Here is a 20643-nt window from a genome sequence, read left to right as displayed (position 1 = left end):
CTGAGAGCAGCTAATTCAGTCCAGATCTGAGACTGAACCTTCCACAAAGCTGGTCTCAGAACAGTAGACCAGGTTAGTCCATCCTGTATGACTCCATTCTAAAGTGGGATGTACATTTAGCAACATGGCTATTGCAATAGCTCTTTCTGTGTTTTCACTTCAACTTATGCCAATGATTATGTTTTCATGCTGAATTCCTCCTGGCTAATTTGTACTTAGTTGCTGAAAACATGCTGCACAGGTGAATTTTATAAACTGACTCCAATAATAAACAAAGGGTTTGCAACACTGGGTAATATTAATATACAAAGTCTGAAAGCTAAAGCTGACTTGTGGCAGGTGCCGAATGGGTTAAAATGGTGAGCATTCCCAGATCCGTGTCCGATGCAGGCTGAAAGGAGCCACATGTCCACATCGCTGGTTCCTGACTCTAAGAGGCTCTGTCATTTTGAGTGTAGCAGACGCAGATGTTGTTCCACTAAAATGATCTTGTACATCCTCTTGAGGGAAGCTTTTGCTGCTCGCTGTGCACTAACTGGACAACATGGCTGAGGTATTTGGGGAGTAAACGAAGAATGTCTGTAATTGAAAGCTTTTGTGAAATAATGCACATCACAGCAAAATCGCTACATCAAACTCAGAAGGTCATGTATGCAACATTAAAACCATCCATCATATTTTGCCACGTGTTTTAAATAGACCACAGTCTGTCTGCTGACCCAGTGCTGACGTGTTCAAGGGCAGAAAAAGATTATCGTCCACTGATCACTTTGCCAACCAGGAACCAGCTGTATAGAAACATTAGGCAGGATTTTGCAGCTTCACTCGTCCCAAATCCATAAAATCCTCCCCGAGGTCAACAGACCTTCTGTGTTCCATCCCTCGCCCGCTACACTTCCCATGGCGGGTAGGACGGTAAAATTCTGACCACTGAACCAATCAAATTAGCCACACCACCTTTACAAACACTTCCCCTGTTCAGCTGAAAGTAACATTTATCTAACAACAAAACCTAAAAATTAGACTAACCAATACATCATTGAAGTTACTCATTGAATTAGTTGCTCAATGACATTAACATTAGTGAGAAAGGATCTGTGCTCAGGAGATCCTAAATTGGTGAAGACAGAAGGCAATGGCCATACTGCTAAATGTACATCCCAGAATAATCTGCATAAAGTTTCCCGGGCCCCTCAACTTGCTACATGTGATAACCATTTCTTGATGATAGTTAAGGAATAAGTGCCATCAAAAACTTACTTTTGATTTGATTTGATTTATTACTGTCACATGTATTAGTAATCAGTGAAAAGTATTGTTTCTTGCGCACTGTATAATAAAGCATACTGTTCGTAGAGAAGGAAAGGAGAGGATGCAGAACATAGTATTATAGCCATAACTAGGGTGTAAAGAAAGATCAACTTAATATAAGATAGGTTCATCAAAAGTCAGATGGCAGCAGGGAAGCAGCTGTTCTTGAGTTGGTTGGTACGTTCTTATGTTCTTATGTACGTGTCCTCAGACTTTTGTACCATTTTCCTGATGAAAGAAGGCAGAAGAGAGAATGTCCGGGTGTGTGGGGTTCTTGATTATGCTGGCTGCTTTTCCAAGGCAGTGGGAAGTGTAGGCAAAGTCAATGGATGGGAAGCTGGTTTGCATGATGGACTGGGCTTCGTTCATGATCTTTTATAGTTTCTTGCAGTCTTGATCAGAGCAGGTGCCATGCCAAGCTGTGATACATCCAGAATTCCTAGGAAATTCCTAATTCCTAAGAAATTTCAACATGTCAAAAAAAAATTTCCCAGTTATTCCTGCCAGTATGTCAGTGCCTTTTGAAGGGACAAACAGAAAGGTCCTGGGAACTGCAGTGGGTTTTTTCTCCCCCAAACTTTTTTATTTCCTCTGATGAAGTTCTTGCTGTGTTAGGGCTTCATGAGCACTGACCATTCCCCCGGCATTTCACCTGGTGGGTTACACTTCACCTTCCTGCCCTTGCATAATTGCAGGCAGTTTCTAATGGGGGGGGCACTGGCTATGATGGGGGAAGTGGAGGGGCAGGGAGCCGGTCTACCTACTGGCCTCTGGGGAACTGAGGCCAACAGTAGCTTGCTAACTTTGCAAGAAGCAGGGATGAATTCTGGGAGTTTCTTTGTCCATAGTGCTCAGCTACTCGGTAGATGAGGAGATGGCACTGGACTCAGAAGAAGCTGTGTCAGGCCAACGTATGTTTTAGATCAGCTAAAACTGGATAATATTTCTTCCCCCAGTGAACAACTTTGTTCAGTGAAGAGACAGGCACACACACACACACACACACACACACACACACACAGTGTTTGTTCTGATAGTACAAGGCCTCTGATATTACCATAAAGAGGCAATTGTGAAAATTCCATTCGGTATCCACTACGTGGGCAATTGGCGATAGTTTGACTGAGGTAGTTCTTGGTGATTTAAGCCCTAAATTTCTGGGCCAATGTTTTGATCCATATATGTCTGTGAAGCAGATGTGATGTTGTTGCTGATCCCATCATTATTCATACCTCAGGGCTGACACCTTATAGGCACCACCAAGTTCTGCACACATGAGTATGACCTCAGTTGGGATCTTGGGTTCGTGTCACACTATCTGTAACCCCCATTACTTGCCTGGGCTTGCAAAATCTCACTAGCTGTTCTGGCTGGAGACAATTCACACCTCTTTACCCTGTGCTTAACTCTCTCTCCACTCACATTGTCCGTACTAGTAAAGATTTGATTACCTGTAAAGACTCGCATTCCAACCACTTTCTTGTAAATTGAATTTGTGTCTATGTATGCCCTTTTTGTGAACACAACTCTCACTCACCTCATGAAGGAGCAGCGCTCCAAAAGCTCGTGCTACCAAATAAACCTGTTGGACTTTAACCTGGTGTTGTGAGACTTCTTACTCTGCTTACCCCAGTCCAACACTGGCATCTCCACATCATATAGAATAACATTGAATCCACCTTACAAAAACAGGCCATTCAGTCCAACTGATCTATGCTGTTGTTTATGTTCTACATGAGCCTCCTTCAACTGCTTCTTCATCTAACCCTCTCACTATATCCTTTTACTACTGTCTCCCTCATGTACATATCTAACTTCCCTTTAAAAGCATCCATGCTATCCACTTACTCCTTGTGGTACCAGATCCCACATTTTAATCATTCATTTTGGGTAATGAGGTTTATCCCAAATTCCCTTTCGGATTTATTAATGCCTGTCTTATATTTATAACCTGTGCTTTTGGTCTCCCCCACAAGAAGAAATAGTCTACTGGTTCAAACCCCTGCATCATTTTGAAAACCTCCATTAGGATACTGTTAGCGTCCTGTGGACTGCCTGCAAGATAGCAATACTCCTTTAAAGGCTGGAATCCCCTTCACTGGAAGATAAAATGACTAATCAAGCCAGGAAGTTCGGGAGGAAACTATTCTGTCCAAACGTCAAACCCAGATTCCGTTCCCAGATCAATGTGCAACACAAGAGTTTGAATAGCCGGAAGTTTGATCGTAACTCCCTGGTGAATTACTAATCACAAGGTCTCCCCTGCCTGTGGATTTACAAAAAGAAAATAAGTGTTAGTTTGTTGAGTTTGTATCTTGATTCATTGTGGAGTTAGTGTCCCAGTTGTTTCCAAGAACAATGTGTATCATCTCAATCAGGAGAACAGCCAAGCCTGGAACAATTCCTAGTCCCTGCCCAAGTTCAGAATTTTAGCTCAATGAATATTTTTAAAACGAAGAAAGCAAGGTGAAAGGCAAATAAACTTCATATTGGATACAAAATAAATCAAAAACTTAATGTCCTTTAGGGAAGGAAATTTGCCGTCCTTACCTGGTCTTTACCTGGTTACCTAAATGTGAGTCACAGCAATGTAGTTGACTCTCAAATGTCCTACAAGGGCAACAAGGGATGGGCAATAAATGCTGGCTAGCCAGTGATACCCATGTCCCATGAATGAATTAAAAAGAATAACATTGAGAAAGAGGCCAGTTGAGGATTGTCATGTTTGGGTTCTACAGTCTGTAGATGTAGGGTGGAGGGATGGCTGAGCAATGCAAAGAGTTCTAGGGTTGTTGAGGTTGGTGAATACATGAGTTGTGATAGGTGACTCTACACTAAATTTTAAATTCAACATTGTGAGGAATTATTTAATGGAACGAGACAGCAAAATGGAAGTGCAATGAATTAAACTTTGGGTGCTTATATGATTTAAGGGAGTGCTATATAGATTCTTGATTAATAAGGGGATCAGGGGTTATGGGGAAAAGGCAGGAGAATGGGGATGAGAAAAGTATTTTCTCATGATTGAATGGCAGAGCAGACTCAATGGGCTGAGTGGCCTAATTCTGCTCCTATGTCTTATGGTCTTATGTATGAGCTGATCAAATCCAAGAATATGGGAACATTGTATTCTCTGAGTGGGTTGGAACAGAATAAATGTTGAAAGTATTTATCCTTTAATTTTCTCCTTTTCCACAATGATCCCTCTCCTATGGATTTCCCAAGCCCAGAGGACAGGTGCGTGACTTATTCACAAGGCCTCTGCCTCCTGCTTTCAATGGGAAACTGGGGCGTGCACACAAGAGAAGAGGGAATAGGAAGAAATACTGAAAGGCTGAGACAACGTACATGGAATGGGTGGAGATTAGTCTGAACCATAAACACCAACACAGAATAAATAGCTGGTTCTCCAGTTTACTAAGTCATCTTCCTCTGCCTGTGGCATCATAGCCATCTGCCTTATTCCCCACTGAGCTTAAATAATTTATCTTCCCTTCTCTTTCTCTCTACAGTAACCTGCAGAACATGGATTCCAAGTCAGAATATGTGAAGGTAAGAGCAGCTTGTGCTTTCCTAAAGTACCTCCATCTTCCACAGAATTAACATTTACATTACAGACAAATAGAGGTTGGCCATTGATTCTTTTGAAACTTTTAGTGACCAATCCCCCTGACCTTATTGAACGAACATTCCCATCTGCGGAGCTTTCCCCTGTATCTGCTTCAACTCATTAATGATTCAAACAACAGATCTAGACATTATCCCAGTGGTGGAACCTACCCCCGCCAGGGACTGAGCTAGGTTAAAGTCCAACCAGTTTATTTGATAGTAAACCCACCAGCTTTCGGGGTTTCGGGCAAACCCTGAAATCTTGTGGGTTTACTATCAAATAAACAGGTTGGACTTTAACCTGGTGTTGTGAGACTTCTTATTGTGTTTACCCCAGTCCAATACCGGCATCTCCACATCAGGAACTGAGCTGTTAGAGCAGAAGGCCCTAGATTCTCTTACTCAGCAATGTCTATTGAGATCATTTACCTCAGTTGTGCTGTGTTACTTGGGCCAGCAGCAGGAGCACTAAATTGGCACTCCAGTACAAATCAGTGCTTTCCGGAGGAAGGATTGGCAGAAAGACTTAAAACAAAACACTTGCAAAGCAGTTTTCTGTAAATGTGGAAGGGGGTTAGTTAGCGAGCTGGCTAGAGTGTGGTGCAGAATAACACCAACAGTGCAGGTTCAGTTCACTACATGAAGTGAGAGGGTTGGCAAGTGGTTATTATTTAGTGTTGTCAAGCACTGAAAGTCCATATGAGACTTTATTGTGTGTTCTATAATCACCAGTCTGCTCTAGATCTGCTGTTTCCAAGTAGCGCATTCTCCCCATGTCTGCATGAGATTCCTCCAGGTGCTCCTGTTTCCTCCCACATTCCAAAGAAGTACGGGTTAGTTGATTGACCGTATTAAATTGATCATAGTGTCAGGGGGATTAACAGAGTAAATATGTGGGATTACAGGAATAGGGACTGGGTGGGACAGTGCAAACTCGTTGGGCCAAATGGCCTCCTTCTGCACTGTAGGGATTCTACAATTCTATGTCTGTCAGCAATAGCTCTGACAGTAAGATGAATGTAGGCAATGTCATATTCATACAACGTAATTAGCTCCAATATCCAGACTGCCTCACTTGTTTTTTTTTGTTAACTTAGTTACAGTTAATGGAAGGCGCAACATTATATTTAGTGTGGGTTTTTTTGTATATGGTCCTCTGTCTTATTATCCCACTCCGAAGGAAGCATGAACAGGAGATTGACAAAGATAGACTAAATAAGTGAGAGACAAAGAAAAACAGATGGAGAAAGTGAGAGAGACAGGGAAGTGTGTGCTACCGACCTACCTACAAACACACACCCACACAGCATTCTGGCCAAGGGAAAGCAAGGAAGATAAAGAGGTTGATCTGTGATCATTGAGGATAATTACAGCAGGAGCCATTATTAATACCTGCCCACCACAGACTACAATCTGTTCACACTGACAGTTCACTGCTCACTATTATTTAAAAGAGGAAGTTGATCCTGTTTATAGAAGAATAAACATTAGTAAATTGTAACAGAATCCTCTATCCCTTGACCCGAGCCAGGTTTAACCACTCTCTGGATTAATCTGGTGTGTAACATTACCAGCTGTCTCATCACAAGAATGGCACATCCTTTTGTCTGCTGACATCATGATGGGGACTGGTTACCAGTAAACAGATCTCAGCAAAAAACTCTTTTAATCAAACAGTCTGCCTAATGCAGACCTTACAACATCACGTTAAAGTCCAACAGGTTTATTTGGTAGCAAACACCAGTAGCTTTCGGAGCGCTCGCTGCTCCTTCGTGAGGTGAGTGGGAAATCTTTTCACAAACAGGGCACAGACTCAATTTACAGAATAATGATTGAAGTGTGAGTCTTTACAGCTAATCAAGTCTTAAAGGTACAAACAATGTAAGTGGAGAGAACATTAAGCACAAGTTAAAAAGATGTGTATTGTCTCCAGACAGAACAGTTAGTGAGATTTTGTAAGTTCAGGCAAGTCATGGGGGTTACAGATAGTGTGACATGAACCCAAGGTCCCAGTTGAGGCCGCCCTCATGTGTGCAGAACTTGGCTATCAGTCTTTGCTCAGCGACTCTGCACTGTCATGTGTCGTGAAGGCCGCCTTGGAGAACACTTACCCGAAGATCAGAGGCCGAATGCCCATGACCGCTGAAATGTTCCCCAACAGGAAGAGAACAGTCTTACCTGATGATTGTCGAGTGGTGTCCATTTATGTATTGTTGTAGCATCTGAATGGTCTCCCCAATGTACCATGCCTCGGGATGTCCTTTCCTGCAGTGTATCAGGTAGACAACGTTGGCCGAGTTACAACAGTATGTACCATGTACCTGGTGGAATGTGTTCTCACGTGAGATGTTTGCATCCATATCGATGATCCGGCATGTCTTGCAGAGGTTGCTGTGACAGGGTTGTGTGGTGTCCTGATCACTGTTTTCCTGAAGGCTGGGTAGTTTGCTGTGGACACTGGTCTGTTTGAGGTTATGCAGTTGTTCGAAGGCAAGAAGTGGGGGTGGGGGGATGGCCTTGGCGAGATGTTCGTCTTCATCAATGACATGTTGAAGGCTCTGGAGGAGATGTCACAGCTTCTCCGCTCTGGGGAAGTACTGGACAATGAAGGATACTCTGTCCACCGTGTCCCGTTTGTCTTCTGAGGAGGTCGGTGCGGTTTTTTGTTGTGGCGCATCGGAACTGTCGATTGATGAGTCAAGCGCCATATCCTGTTCTTATGAGGGCATCTTTCAGCATCTGGAGGTGTCTGTTGCAATCCTCCTCATCTGAGCAGATCCTATGTATTCAGAGAGCTTATCCGTCAGGGATGGCTTCTTTAACGTGTTTAGGGTGGAAGCTGGAGAAGTGGAGCATCATGAGTTTATCTGTGGGTTTGCGGTACAGTGAGGTGCTGAGGTGACCGTCCTTAATGGAGATGCGTGTGTCCAAGAATGCAACTGATTCCGAAGAGTAGTCCATGGTGAGTCTGATGGTGGGATGGATGTTGTTGATGTCACCATATAGTTGTTTCAGTGATTGTTCACCATGAGTCCAAAGGAAGAAAATGTCATTGATGTATCCAGTGTATAGCATCGGTTGAAGGTCCTGTGCGGTGAAGAAATCAGCATGAAGATGCTGGCATATTGAGGTGCAAATGTGGTTCCCATGGCTGTTCCGTGTGCCTGGATGGAGAACTGGTTATTGAAGGTGAAGACATTGTGGTCCAGAATAAAGCAGATGAGTTGTAGAATTGCATCTGGAAACTGGCAGTTGTCGGCGTTGAGTACTGAGGCAGATGCAGCAATGCCATTGTCGTGGGGGATGGTGGTATAGAATGCCGAGATGTCCATTGTGATGAGGAGTGCTCCTGGTTCAACTGCTGTGTGTGTGGTGAGTTTCTATAGGAAATCTGTAGTGTCACGACAAAAGCTGGGGGTTCTTTGTACAATGGGTTTCAGGATGCCCTCGACATAGCCAGAGCGTCCCATTGCCTGATACGATGGAACGGCCAGATGTGTTTGCCTCGTGTATCTTCGGGAGGCAGTAGAGATCTCCAATGCAGGGAGTACATGGGATAAGAGCACGGAGGGTTCTCTAAAGGTCCGGATCAAAGGTCTTGATCAGAGTGTTGAGTTGACGGGTGTGTTCTTTGGTCGGATCTGCGGGTAACTGTCTGTAGTGTTCCTCGTTGTTCAGTTGTCGGCACACTTCTTTGCAGTAATCCATTCTGTTCAGTATGACGATGGCCCCTCCTTTGTCTGCTGGTTTGATGTCAATGTTGTGGTTGGTCTTGAGACAGCAGATGGCGTTGCTTTGTGCTTGGGTGATGTTTGGGGCTGTCTTGTGAGTGCGGCTGATGAATTTGGTGTTGACGCACCTCCTGATGGCTTGGGCGTACATGTCAAGTCAAGGGCAGCTGCCTTCCGGAGGAGTCCAATTCGACTCTTTCCTCTTTGGTTGCTGCACTGCAGATCTCTCTGTCAGCTATTCCGGTTCATTGGCTGTTTTATTGTGTTCGCTGTTGGCCTCTTGGGGTTTGTAGAAGAACTCCCGCAGCCTCATTTGCCTGATGAATTCCTCTGTGTTTGCTGCGAGACTGATAGGATCTATTTTGGTAGTGGGGCAAAAATTGAGCCCTCGGCTGAGAACTTCGATTTCATCTGGTTGAAGTGTGTCGTCTGACAAATTGACAATGGACATCCCTGCGGTGGTACTGTTTTCTACTATGGTGCCAGGGGAGGCTTGGTTGCTGCTGGTGGTATGCCGAGTTTCTCAAGTTTCATGTTCCTGGTTGTGCATGTAGATGGTGTAGTTCCGTTGCTCATCTGCTTGGCAGAGTTTCACAGCAGATTTGCGTCCTGAGTGCAAGTTGAGAGTTTGGACTCTATCTTGGTTTCCAGGATGCGGCGTTTGCTGTAGAGCTAGTGTATGAGATAATTGAGGAGTGTGAGAGAGGTGTGACGGCAAGGTCTCTCAGAGTAGTCTGTGTTATAGGTTGACCTGAGTGTGTTTGTGATCTGTTGCCCTTTCGGTATCTTGTCTGCTTTCTTGCATATTTGTAGAAACTTGATGTCTGTGTCAATATGCGCCATTTTCTTGAAGATCCTCTTCACTTGGAGTCGGCAGTTTGTGGTGTCGATGGTACTCATGATGTGGAGATGCCGGTGTTGAACTGGGTAAACACAGTAAGAAGTCTTACCACACCAGGTTAAACTCCAATAGATTTATTTGGTAGCAAACGCCACTAGCTTTTGGAGCACTTGCTGTTCCTTCATCAGGTGAGGGGGAGATCTTTTCACAAACAGGGCATATAAAGGCATAAATAAGATTAAAGGCGCAAATTACAGAATAATGATTGAAAAGCGAGTTTTTACAGCTAATCAAGTCTTGAAGGTGCAGGGAGCATTAAGCACAAGTTAAAGAGATGTGTATTGTCTCCAGACAGGACAGTTAGTGAGATTTTGTAAGTCCAGGCAAGTCATGGGCATTACAGCTAGTGTGACATGAACCCAAGATCCCGGTTGAGGCCGTCCTCATGTGTGCGGAACTTGGCTATCAGTCTCTGCTCAGTGACTCTGCATTGTCATGTGTCATGAAGGCCGCCTTGGAGAATGCTTTAACCTGGTGTTGTTAAGACTTCTTACTGTGTTTACCCCAGTCCAACGCTGGCATCTCCACATCAATGCAGACCTATGCAGAGTCTCAATCTTCATCAATTATAGCTAGTCCTCAAACAAGCAACTGAATTATAATGTCATTGAGCATGTAAGATATTTAACAAACTGGATGAATGGGTGAAAAATAAGAATTCTGTAACTTCCCCATCATAGAATTATCGAATGATACAGCACAGAAGGAGTCCATCTGGCCCATTAGGCTTATACCAGTGCTATAGTAGAGCTATCCAATTAATTCCATTTCTCCGACCTCCACCTGGTCCATAGTCCTGTTGTTTTGCCGATCACCAGGTAGCTGTTTCTCTTTATTTACTTTATTAAAACCATTCATGATTTTGAACACCTCAGTTAAATCTCCCTCTAATCTCTCCTCCAAGGAGAGAAACCCCAGCTTATCTAGTCTCCCCCAATGTAACTGAAGTCCCTCATCCCAGGTACCATTCTGCAAAGTGGTTAGTGCTGCTGCCTCAGAGTGCCAGGGTCGGGTTCGATTCCCAGCTTCGGTCACTGTCTGTGCGGACTCTGCACACTCACCTCATGTCTGCATGTGTTTCCTCCCACAGTCCGAAAGATGTGCTGGTTAGGTGCATTGGCCGTGCTAAATTCTCTCTCAGTGTACCCGAACAGGCTCTGGAGTGTGGTGACTAGGGGATTTCTCAAAGTAACTTCATTGCAATGTTAATGTAAGCCTACTTGTGACACTAATAAATAAATTTTAAATCTCTTCTGTACCCTCTCCAAAGCTATAAAATCCTTCCTAAAGTACAGTGCCCAGAATTGAATTCACAACTGAGGCAAAACCATTATTTTTATAAAGATTTACCATCTTATGATGTGACATTGTTTCTTCAAGAAGCTTATTAGTCCAAATTTGAATTTCAAAGTAGAACTTGAGACATTAAATCAAGTTTTGAACAAATTCTATTTCTAACTTGCTTTCGATATTTTTACCGGATATAAGACTGAGCTCAACAAAACCATGATATTTGCACCAATTTGTTCTTATTGAGCGATCTGGGGGAAGGAGCAAAGACCCATTGTGCAGGATGTCACCAAGGTTGCTAAGAGTAGGAGACAGAATGAAATAAATCAAGAAGGAGTGATTAAGGTGACTCCAATGTTGGGCTTAAAGCCTGCAAGGTTCCAGGCGGACCAGCGCAGGGAATGAGGTGTTCCACTGTTTTCCATCAGGGGCAGTCCATCTTGAATTTAATAATGATGAGTTTGCAAAGAGCAAGGGGAAGAACATTTGGATGCTGCACTTGCTGCTGAGGAGGAACAAGAGAGGAAAGTTAGAAAAGTATTATGACTCTCGTATAAGTAGATCAGAGAGAGAGAGAGACAGGAAGGAGGATTAATGGGACCCACTGATTTGAGAATTCAATGGCTAGAAGTAGCTGAAGAGGGTTCTGAATCATGGGAGCAAAAATACTAGACCGAAATCTTGGTTCTGCATCACTCCAATCTCTGAACAAGAGAGAGCTTTGTGTTAAACATTGTGAAAACATTGGGATTTGCTTCGCTCTTTCTTATTTTCCTCCTTAACCCTAAGAATGAAGCCATCCGGGTGATTTTCCTTCCTTTGCCATTCTTTCTGTTGTGAGATAAAGGGAAAGAGAAGAGAGGCTTTTGTACGGGTTTCCCAGCAAGGGAAACATGAAGGGTTTGAATGAACTCAGTACACAGTTGGTGATTGTTAGCACTCTGTCGCTTTCTGGCTGTCAACGCCGAGGGAATGTAATGATCTGAAAGACATTTGCTTAAAAGAAATCCTGGCCAAGCAAAGTTTACACTCAGTTCCCAAATGTAAAGAAGTTTGACACAAAGCACAAAGGGTCTCTGCCCGGGTTCACTGAACAGTTTATTTCTACCAAAGAATTAGAATTGGAATTTTCCTGATGAGGAGATCAGAGTATTTGAAATCTAGACTAAGCCAGTCTAGAGGATATCCAATTCAGCAGAAATCATTCCAATTTGTGTAAAGATCATGGCCTTAAGCAGAACATTGGACCGATAATGGGTAAATAAAGGCAACAATTAAAACCAACCAGAGTACCAATTCCTCACCACCAGTCATGATCTCACTCAGAAAGTAAATGGGTGGAGGACAGGTTGGGTTTAGATACAGGGTTGATGACCCCAGGCAAGTGGTCTATTTACAACAACAACAAATGTCTCCTTGGTGTCTTTAACACAGTGAAACAACCCAAGGTTCTTCACATCAGCATTATCAGAAGAAAAGCTGACACTGAATGCCTTAAGAAAATAAGAGGACACTGAGCTAAAAGCTTTGTCAAAGAAGTAGGGGTGAGGGTTCAGGAGTGAAATCCAGTGCTTAGAGCCTGGGTGGCTGATGACATGGACACCCATGGTGAGTGAAATAAGTGGGGGATGCACAGGTCCTGCATATAACAAAAAGGTTTCACTTGGCTGAAATACTGGAGGGCAGTCAGTTCCTGTGTGAATCTATGCCAGAAGGAGTTGCCATTTTCAGCAATGGGGGAGGAACAAATAGGGAATGAAAACAAAAGAAAATGTTAACGATAAATGGGGTCTCATTTGTAATCTCAATTTTGGTCTGCTGTGTTAGATGGAGGCGGGGAGGCAAGCAGTACTTGTGTAAATGTTTGCTGTGGGCTCCTGTTGTTTCAATGGCACTGGGTCTATTTTGTGTTTCCTTATCTCAGCCTAATAAACTTTATGAGCTGTATAGTGCAGGATTAATGAAGTGTGGAGCATTTGACAGGACCATTGTCCCCCCCACCTCTCCCACAGTCGCTTACAAGTTGTTGTTGAATTTTACACCTTATAAGTGAACTTCTGGCTTTGGACAATAAACACACGGGTAATGACCAGGACTGAGGCTGGGAGGTGGCAAGGGACAGGGATGTCATTGGCGACTGTGGTTGATTCATAAGAGGATCCAAAAGGCTTAGAATGTGGGCATCTCCTGCTTTTACAAATTTTCAGATATAGTAAAAGGATTTTGACCATATCCAATTTGTGCGCTTGGGAAAGATTTGCTCTGGTATTATGTGGAACAAAATTGTAAAATGTACGCCTACACAAAAGTGGTGCACAAAAGTGTTCCTGATGTTTGTGAGGCATGAGAATCAGAATTAAAAGGGGGCCTGTCTAGTAGAACACTAGGTGCAAAGCTGCAGGATTTAGTGGCTTCTGTGTCTGATACATTTGACAGGGTTACTAAGTATGTTTTGTGTAATCATTGGGCTGCTAAAAGTTGAGGTAGTGGGAGACGGGATGCTTCCCCTTACATTCTTCACCTTGGCTATAGGGGACAGTTGTGAATATGAAAGTCCTTTTCATTAATTGCATAGAGTCATAAAGCAAAATAAAAGACCTGACATCTCAGGAAGTGAGCAGAAGGTACCTGCAAGAGCCTTGGTAAAATTAAAAGTTTTAGTGAACTGATGTTATCTAAGCAATTTAACTTTTTAAAATTATTTAAAGCAGTGTAATGTAATTAATTTGATCTCAAACTAACACATCAGCATTCCATCATACATTGGCAGGGTGGCACAATGGTTAGTACTGCTACCTCACAGCGGCAGGAACCCGGGTTTGATTCCTGGCTTGGGTCGCTCTCTGTGTAGAGTTTGCATGTTCTCCCTGTGTCTGCGTGGATCTCCTCCAGGTGTTCCGGTTTCGTCCCACGGTCCAAAGATGCACAGGTTAGGTTGGTTGGCCATGCTAGATTGCCTTAGTGTCAGGGGGACTAGCAAGATAAATATGTGGGGTTATGGGAATAGGGCCTGGGTGGGATTGTGGTTGGTGCAGATTTGATGGATCAAATGGTCTCCTGCACTGTAGGGGTTCTATGACATCAAGTGTTGTGCCATCGCAACCTATTACTGCAAAATGTCTGTGGTGAACTGTTCTGCAATATCACAAAATCAGCATAGAATCATTACAGGGCAGAAGAGTCATTCGGCCCATCAAGTCTGCACTACTCTCCGACTGAGTGTCTTACCCAGGCCCTCTCCTCTGCCCTATCCCCATGACACAATAAGAAGCCTCACAACAGCAGGTTCAAGTCCAACAGGTTTATTTGGTGCTGCCCCTTCATCAGGTGAGTGACCTCCTCACCTGACAAAGGGGCAGAGCCCCAAAAGCAAGTGGCGTCTGCTATGAAATAAACCTGTTGGACTTGAACCTGCTGTTGTGAGACTTCTTACTGTGTTTACCCCAGCCCAACGCCAGCATCTCCACATCATGACTATCCCCATAACCCCATACATTCACCATGGCTAATCCATCTAACATACACATCTTTATGGACACTAAGGGTTAATATAGCATGGCCAATCCATCTCACCATCATCTTTAGAGAGTGGGAGGAAACCAGAACACCTGGGGGAAACCCACGCAGACACAGGGAAAATATGTAGACTCCGCACCCAAAGCAATCACCCAAGGCTGGAATCAAACGCGGGTCCCTGGCACCATGAGGCAGCATTGCTAACCACTGTGCCACTTCTATATTTTTAATTTAATATCTTTGATGAAGATGGGTTAGGACCATGGGCTGACCTGATTGAAGTATTCAAAATTATGAGGGGCATGGACAGGATGGATAGAGAGCAGCTGTTCTCCTTAGTTGAAGAGTCAGTTACGAGTGGACACAAGTTAAAAGTGAGGGGTGGGAGGTTTAGAGGAGATTTGAAGAAAAACTTTTTTACTCAGAGGATGGTGACAGTCTGGAATGTGCTGCCTGGGAGGGTGGTGGAGGTGGGACGCCTCACATCCTTTAAAAAGTACCTGGATGACTACTTGGCATTCCATAACATACAAGGCTATGCGCCAAGTGCTGGCAAGTGGGATTAGGTGGGCAGGTCAGGCCTTTTCATGCGTCGGTGCAAACCCGATGGGTTGAAGGGCCTCTTCTGTACTACAGGATTCTGTGATTCTAACCAAGTTAAAGAATATAGTTCCCTTAAAAAGGGAAAAAGACTGCAAATGATCCCAACAATTTTAAAGGGAGAACACAGTATACTCATTCTACCTCGCAGTTGTTCTTTGTTGATGGGCACTCTGGGGGTCTGCAATATTTTGTATATATACCAATCCCAAACCTTACTCTGCGATCTCCAGTAACATCATTAATAAGGAGTGTTCATGGACATGAAGTGACAATGTTTTACAATCTGAGAACCTCTTCTAGGTTGTATCGGTTTGCCATCTGCACAAAGCACTGGAGTTGCTAAATGACACTTCTTATATTTTGAGTGTCTGATTGGGTTGTGGGTACTATGTAAAGAAAGAATGTGCATTTATATAGCACCTTTCATGACTTCTGGATATCCCACAGTGCCTTCCAGCCAATCAACGTGCACATGTTCTAATGGACATGTTCAGCAACCAGAGTTCTGATTGTGAGGAAGGTCCTTTTGTGCTTGGAGTGGGATATGTCATTGGCATCTGGGATATAAGTGTCATTGGGAGCTTGGGCTGTAACACCAGCAGCCATCTGTCTTTCAATGTTTTAACTGTAAAATGAAACTGGGCAGTGAAAAATATTTACACCTTCAGATCCTCTCCCTCTGCTACTGGTGATGCATGGTGGAAATCCTGCCTCGATCTGCACATTTTTTAATGATCTTGGACCTGTTTCGGGGGTGATATCATTGTTTCCTGTTTGGAGATTGGTTGCTCTCAGTTTATTTCCCTGCTGGGAGTGCTACGACTCGTGGTACTCATGTCCGATTGAGGTGGGGACGAAGGGGAAATGAACACGATGAGTAGGAACACTGTGTGCAGAGGAGGGATGCACATGACATTTCAGAGGAAGCCTGCGTAGCGACACTCACTGTATCTCGATGACCCAGCAGCCTCTCAAGCTTGTTACGTTAGCCTAATTGGATTGTCGGCTTTTCCCCATATCCCATCACCATCATAAAGAAGGCGGGTAGTTTGCAGTCTCTTTCACTGATGTGTTCTTCCCCCTCCCTTTTATCCAGCCAGCTGCAAGCTCAGATTGATATCAATTTGTTGCTGTATTAAAGGGGAGTAGTTCTTGGTCAGAGCAACCCCTTGGCTTTTAAATCAAATGGTTATGCCAGCCATGGGACATTTCTCCCTTGGTGGAATTGAACCTACCCTACTGCCAGGGGATATCACGGTGTGTTATGCCTCCCCATTAGTAGACATATCTGTAACAGAAATGACCAGCTATGGTCCTGGCCAATGAGAAATCTCCTCTTTTGGAAGGAAACAGGCTGGCAGATGCAATGACATCATTAATACAGAGCAGTGCCTTGATCAACCAGAATGTTGATGAATTTTTTTGATAGATCTCAATCACAGTGCCTTGTGCTTGCAATGACATTGAAACAAAAGGAGGCAGAGGTCAGATGAGGCAGACTGAGGCAGATTCAGACAGAGTGAGTCAGAGACTGGGTGAGGTGGAAGGAGGCTGAGGTAGAGACAGAGTGAGGGGGAGCCAGGGTGAGGTGGAGGCAGGGTGAGGAGGAGGCAGGGTGAGGTGGAGGCAGGGTGAGGGGAAGGCAGGGAGGCCAGATGAGGGGGAAGAAGTGTGAGGCCCAGGTAGGGTGAGGGGCAGGCAGAGCGAGGTGGAGGCAGAGTGAGGCAGAGGCAGGGTGAGGGGGAAGCAGAGTGAGGTGGAGGTAGGGTGAGTCAGAGGCAGGGTGAGGGGGAGGCAGGGTGAGGCAGAGGCAAAGTGAGAGGGAGGCAGGGTAAGGCAGAGGCAGGGAGAGGCAGGGTGAGGGGAGGCGGAGTGAGGGGAGGCAGAGTGAGGGGGAGGCAGAGCGAGGCGGAAGCAGAGCAAGGCAGAGGCAGCGTGAGGGGAGGCAGGGTGAGGGAAAGGCAGGGTGAGCAGGAACAGAATGAGGGGAGCAGAGTAAGGCAGAGGCAGCACTGGATGAGGCAGGGACTGGTTGGGGGTCAGCAGACACATGGCAACATCACCACCTGCAGGTTCCCTTCCAAATCGCACACCATCCTGACTTGGAAATGTCTCTTCATTGTCACTGGGTCAAAATCCTAAAAGTCCCTTCCCTACAGCACCTAACTACAGCACATGGACTGCAGCAGGTAAAGAAGGCAACTTGCTTTTTCGGGGAAATTAGGGATTGGTGTCAAATGCTAGCCTGGTCAATGATGCTTAGATCTTGTGAAATCATTTTTAAAAACACAATTAGCAAACAAAACCTCCTGTTCTGTTTCCTCAGTCATGCTATCTCAAGTTTAACAAGACCAAATGGTTACGATTGAGACATTTCAAGCTTAGGAGAGTGGCCACTCTCCCGTGATGGTGATCTTAATATATTAGATATTAGAGCCCTTCCCCTTTCTTTCAATTTTATTTACATGCTGTTTCCTGCTCTCGCCACTAGTGGTCCCTCTAGGCCAATCCAAAGCTGCACCTGAATTTAGCCAATTGGGTTCAAGTTACATGTTTCTACCTAGATCTGTCTGAAACCTATTGATCATCCATCATTCATGCTTAAACCATTGCAATCAAGAAAATTTTAGTCTATTGTCTCCCCATTTCGCTCATCCCAGTAACGTATTTGGGACACAGACTCAATTTCCGGTTTGGGTCACTGTCTGTGTGGAATTTGCAAGTTCTCCCTGTATTGGCATGGGTTTCCTCCGGATGCTGCAGTGTCCTCCCACAAGGTTTTGCAGATTAGGTGGATTGACTATGCTAAATTGCCCCTTAGTGTCCCAAGATGTGTAGGTTAGGGGAATTAGCCGGGTAAGCATGTGGGGGGATGGGGCCGGGGTTGGATGATCTGTTGGAAATTTGATTTGATTCGATTTATTATTGTCACATGTATTAGTATACAGTGAAAAGTATTGTTTCCTACATGCTATACAGACAAGCCATAGAGAAGGAAAGGAGAGGGTGCAGAATGTAGTGTTACAGTCACAGTTAGAATGTAGAGAAAAATCAACTTAGTGCAAGGTAGGTCCATTCAAAAGTCTGGTGGCAACAGGGAAGAAGCTATTCTTGAGTTGGTTGGTACGTGACCTCAGACTTTTGTACCTTTTTCCTGACGGAAGAAGATGGAAGAGAGTATGCCCAGGGTTTGATGCTCCAGTTTCCTCCCATAGTCCAAAGATGTACGGGTTAGGTGGATTGGCCATGCTAAATTGCCCCTTAGTTCAGCAGAGTTATCAGGGTAAATACGTGAGCCAGGGGAAATGGGCCTGGGTGGAACTGTTGTTGGTGCAGACTCGATGGGCCGAATAGCCTCTTTCTGCATTGTAGGGTTTCGATAATTCTATGAAAATGATGGGGAAAAGTGGCACAGTGGTTAAAAACAGCACTCCCACTCCAGCTCCAAAAAAATCATTGCAAAATAATAAGAGTGAGGACCATTATCAGCTGAGTGGTAAAGACGTACAATTAACTATGGTTCCCAGGTGGCAGCTGGCATAATGAGCACTGAAATTTGTCACTGAGTCACATGTAAACGTAACTCCCAGGCTTCTGCTTGGGTGACAGGATACCCCTTTGAATTCAAAAACACCTGGATTTTGTCAATTAAGGAGCAAGTAGTCTGCAAGTTCCTCCAGGCACAGGCTGCATTATCAATAAACCCTGCAAATGGAATCACAACTCCATGCCAGAGCATGCAGGAATGAAAAAAAATCCCTTACGAAGCAATAGTGTCAACATCACTCAGGTCGGCTGGGTCGATAGTGAGAAACGAGTTACTCCGGCTGGTTAATTAATATTACAAACATAATCAGTATGCAGCAGGAATGCAGATTATCTCAGTAAATGAGTCTCGCACATCACAGATGTGCTGACTCCATCTCCACATCCCTGTCCAAGTGGCAATACTTACTGGTGCAGTGGGCCAGTTACCTCTGGGACCTCAGCTTAAATCCAGCTCAATGGATAGAATATGAGACTTTCCTAATTGCTGGCTGCAGTGTGCTTGAGTTGATCCCAACCCAATGTTTGGCCATGGCCACACAGAGGAAAGCTGGCAGTAAGTGGCAGTCTGGCCAACCCCGCGGGGACGTCTGTTGTAGGAAATTGAGCGTGCCGCATTAATGCTTTATGAGGTGCTGGCCTGATGTTGGGAACACTGTTGGAGCAGCATAGTGGGAACCTGAATCTGACCTGAGCTACAACTGACCTGGGCAGTGCTTGATGCAGTTCTGCATAAAATAAATACAATATGTACCAATTAATTGTTAACAATGTGTTTAATGCCATTCTGGGCACTTCAGATGCCCATTTTTCAGCTTCCACTGCTGATTTATCTGAAGTGTTTTTAATGAGCAAACTGACTGTCACTCTTTTCACCATTACTGTGCTTGATAGCACTTCACAGTTGCAATTCTTTAATAAATCACAGAATCCTTACAGTGTAGAAGGAAGCCATTCGGCCCACTGTGTCTCCACTGACTCTCCGACAGAGAATCTTACCCAGATTTCCCGCCCTATCCTTGTAACCCTTCACATTTACCCTACTAATCCCCCTAACCTACACACCTTTGGACACCAAGGGGCAATTTAGCATGGCCAATCCACGTAACCCACACATTTTTGGACTGTGAGAGGAAACCAGAGCACCTGGAGGAAACCCACATAGACAGGGGGAGAATGTGTAAACTCCACACAGTTACCCAAGGCTGGAATCGAACACAAATTTTTGGCGCCGTGAGGCAGCAATTGCTAACCACTGTGCCAAAATGCCATCCATAAAATAAATTCATCGTTTGAAGCATACTTTCCTCCTGCTGTTTTCCGCTTCAAAATACTAGTCGACATCGATAAAGTTGCAAATGGGTGTTTAATTGGCAAGTGAATTCCAAAATATATATGTGTGAGGTTATTTGATAGAAATCATAAATGGACCGCTCACTCTTTGGATAATAAATCTAAATGGGGTAGACATTCACAGATCAGTAAAAGAAGTGATGGGTATGAAGACAATTTAAAACCAAGAACTGGTGTTCATTTTCAAAGGGATGGAATTGAAAAGAAGTGACGTTAAACTTGTATGGAACCTTGGTTATGCTGCACTTGGGGTTTTATGAACATTTCTGATCCTCGTATTGTAATAATGAATATGGAGGGTCTGGAGGAGTGCAAAAAAGATCAATGCATGAATTGAGAGGTTACAACTATCAGGAGATTGAATGGGTACATAAATAGGGAGGGAATAGAGTATATAAACCGAGTAAGAGCAGGAGGTTTTGTTTAGCATAGGTAGGGCATCATGATTAGCACATGCTTGGAGGGCTGAACAGCCTGTATTTTCCTTTGTTCTTTTTTGGCTTGGGTTCTTCCTTTTAGGGAACAGGGATGACCTGTTAGGCACATTTCAGATAATGAAAGTGTTTAATAGAGTAGATTAGAGAAGATGTGAGGGAGTCCAAATATACAGATTATGAATTTGCTCATGTTCACAGAATCCCTACAGTGCAGAAAGAGGCCATTCGGCCCATTGAGTCGTTAAAAAAAAATATGGCAAAACATCCTATAATCAGAGATGCCACATTATGATTGTTCCCCCAAATAATCTATTATAAAGATACGGGGAGGAAGCAGAATCCTCTA

General features: G+C 44.2%; 1 protein-coding gene across 2 annotated transcripts in view; it reads left to right on the top strand.

The window, feature by feature from the left end:
* LOC145358125 (SH2 domain-containing protein 3C-like) overlaps positions 1–20643 on the top strand; it is a 172610-nt gene that overhangs the window by 95300 nt on the left and 56667 nt on the right. For both annotated transcript variants that reach the window (XM_080211801.1, XM_080211802.1), the window contains one exon: positions 4824–4863. In XM_080211801.1, coding sequence (XP_080067927.1) covers positions 4824–4863 — 40 coding nt within the window. The remainder of the gene's footprint in view (positions 1–4823; positions 4864–20643) is intronic.

Source organism: Carcharhinus amblyrhynchos, chromosome 25, assembly GCF_965287045.1.
Source record: "Carcharhinus amblyrhynchos chromosome 25, sCarAmb.v2.hapA, whole genome shotgun sequence".
Taxonomy (NCBI): domain Eukaryota; kingdom Metazoa; phylum Chordata; class Chondrichthyes; order Carcharhiniformes; family Carcharhinidae; genus Carcharhinus; species Carcharhinus amblyrhynchos.
Note: the sequence above shows the minus strand (reverse complement) of the source record. Positions and strands in the feature narration are given on the sequence as shown.